General features: G+C 64.8%; 1 protein-coding gene across 1 annotated transcript in view; it reads left to right on the top strand.

The window, feature by feature from the left end:
- The window catches only part of LOC104409648 (collagen alpha-1(I) chain-like), a gene marked incomplete at its 5' end in the record, with an annotated part of 12,597 nt that overhangs the window by 6,767 nt on the left and 4,612 nt on the right, over positions 1-1,218 (top strand). The window contains 5 exon segments of the mRNA XM_010019576.1: positions 133-177; positions 278-376; positions 507-614; positions 927-1,034; positions 1,134-1,187. Of these exon segments, the coding sequence (XP_010017878.1) occupies positions 133-177; positions 278-376; positions 507-614; positions 927-1,034; positions 1,134-1,187 (414 nt within the window).

Below are 1,218 nucleotides of genomic sequence, written 5' to 3'. Positions count from 1 at the left end.
GGAGGTCCCTGGGAGCAGCGGGGACCCCAGGCCCATGCTGTGCCCCAGGACTGTGGGACCCTCCCCACCCTTGGGGGCATCCCGGGGTCCCCTGTTCCCATCCTGACCCTGCGCCCTCTCCCTCCCTCACAGGGTGTCCCTGGAGATGCCGGTGCCCCTGGTCCCGCCGGTGCCAGGGTAAGCTGAACCCCACTCACTGCCCAGCTGGGTTGCGGCACCCTCCAGAACCCACCATGCCCCTCATGGCCTTGGCCCCTCTCTTGCCTCCCACCTCCAGGGCGAGAGAGGATTCCCTGGAGAACGTGGTGTCCAAGGGCCCCCCGGTCCCCAAGGTCCTCGTGGTGCTAACGGTGCTCCTGGTAACGATGGTGCTAAGGTAGGAGCGAGGTCCTGGCTCTCAGGGTGCAGATATAAAGGGGTGGGTGGGTTTGGCTTTGCCCTCTTTGCTGGGGCTCGGGTTGAGGCCGTGCTTTCTCTAACACCCGTTTCTTGTCTTTCTATCTCAGGGTGATGCTGGTGCTCCTGGTGCCCCTGGGAACCAAGGGCCCCCCGGTCTGCAGGGTATGCCCGGAGAGCGTGGTGCTGCCGGCCTGCCAGGCGCCAAGGGTGACAGAGTATGTTTCCCCCCAAATCCTGATGTCCCCCACCTTGGTCCCCTGCTCCTGACCATCTCTGTTTCCCCCTCCTCATGCCCTCGGGGCTGTATGCACTTCCCAAAGCCAGGGCTGATGGGAGGAGCCCCCTCGGGAGGGGATGCTCAGTGCTACCAATGTCCCTGCCAGAGTGTGGACCTTGGGGACAAACCCCCGCTGAGCCCAGCTCTTCCCTGGGAAGAGGAGGATGCTCCAGCCTCCCGCAGGGAGGATGAAGGTCCAGGAGTGCCTCAGTGCTGCTGTGCTTAACCTGTCATCATCTTTCTCTCCCAGGGTGACCCTGGCCCCAAAGGTGCTGACGGCGCTCCTGGTAAAGACGGTCTCCGAGGTCTGACTGGTCCCATCGGCCCCCCCGGCCCCGCTGGTGCTCCCGGTGACAAGGTACTGCCACTGCACCGGGATGGATGTGCCCTGGTCGCTGCCACCACCTCCTTGACTCAGCCCTGACCTCCTACTTTTGGTTTCCCTCCCCTTTTCCAGGGTGAAGCTGGTCCCCCGGGTCCTGCTGGTCCCACTGGTGCCCGTGGTGCTCCCGTAAGTGTCCCCCTGCCCCGGCCGTGGTGGC

The sequence above is a fragment of the Nestor notabilis genome, unplaced genomic scaffold (genome assembly GCF_000696875.1).
Source record: "Nestor notabilis isolate BGI_N333 unplaced genomic scaffold, ASM69687v1 scaffold16458, whole genome shotgun sequence".
NCBI lineage: Eukaryota > Metazoa > Chordata > Aves > Psittaciformes > Psittacidae > Nestor > Nestor notabilis.
This window is presented reverse-complemented; position numbering and strand designations above follow the sequence as displayed.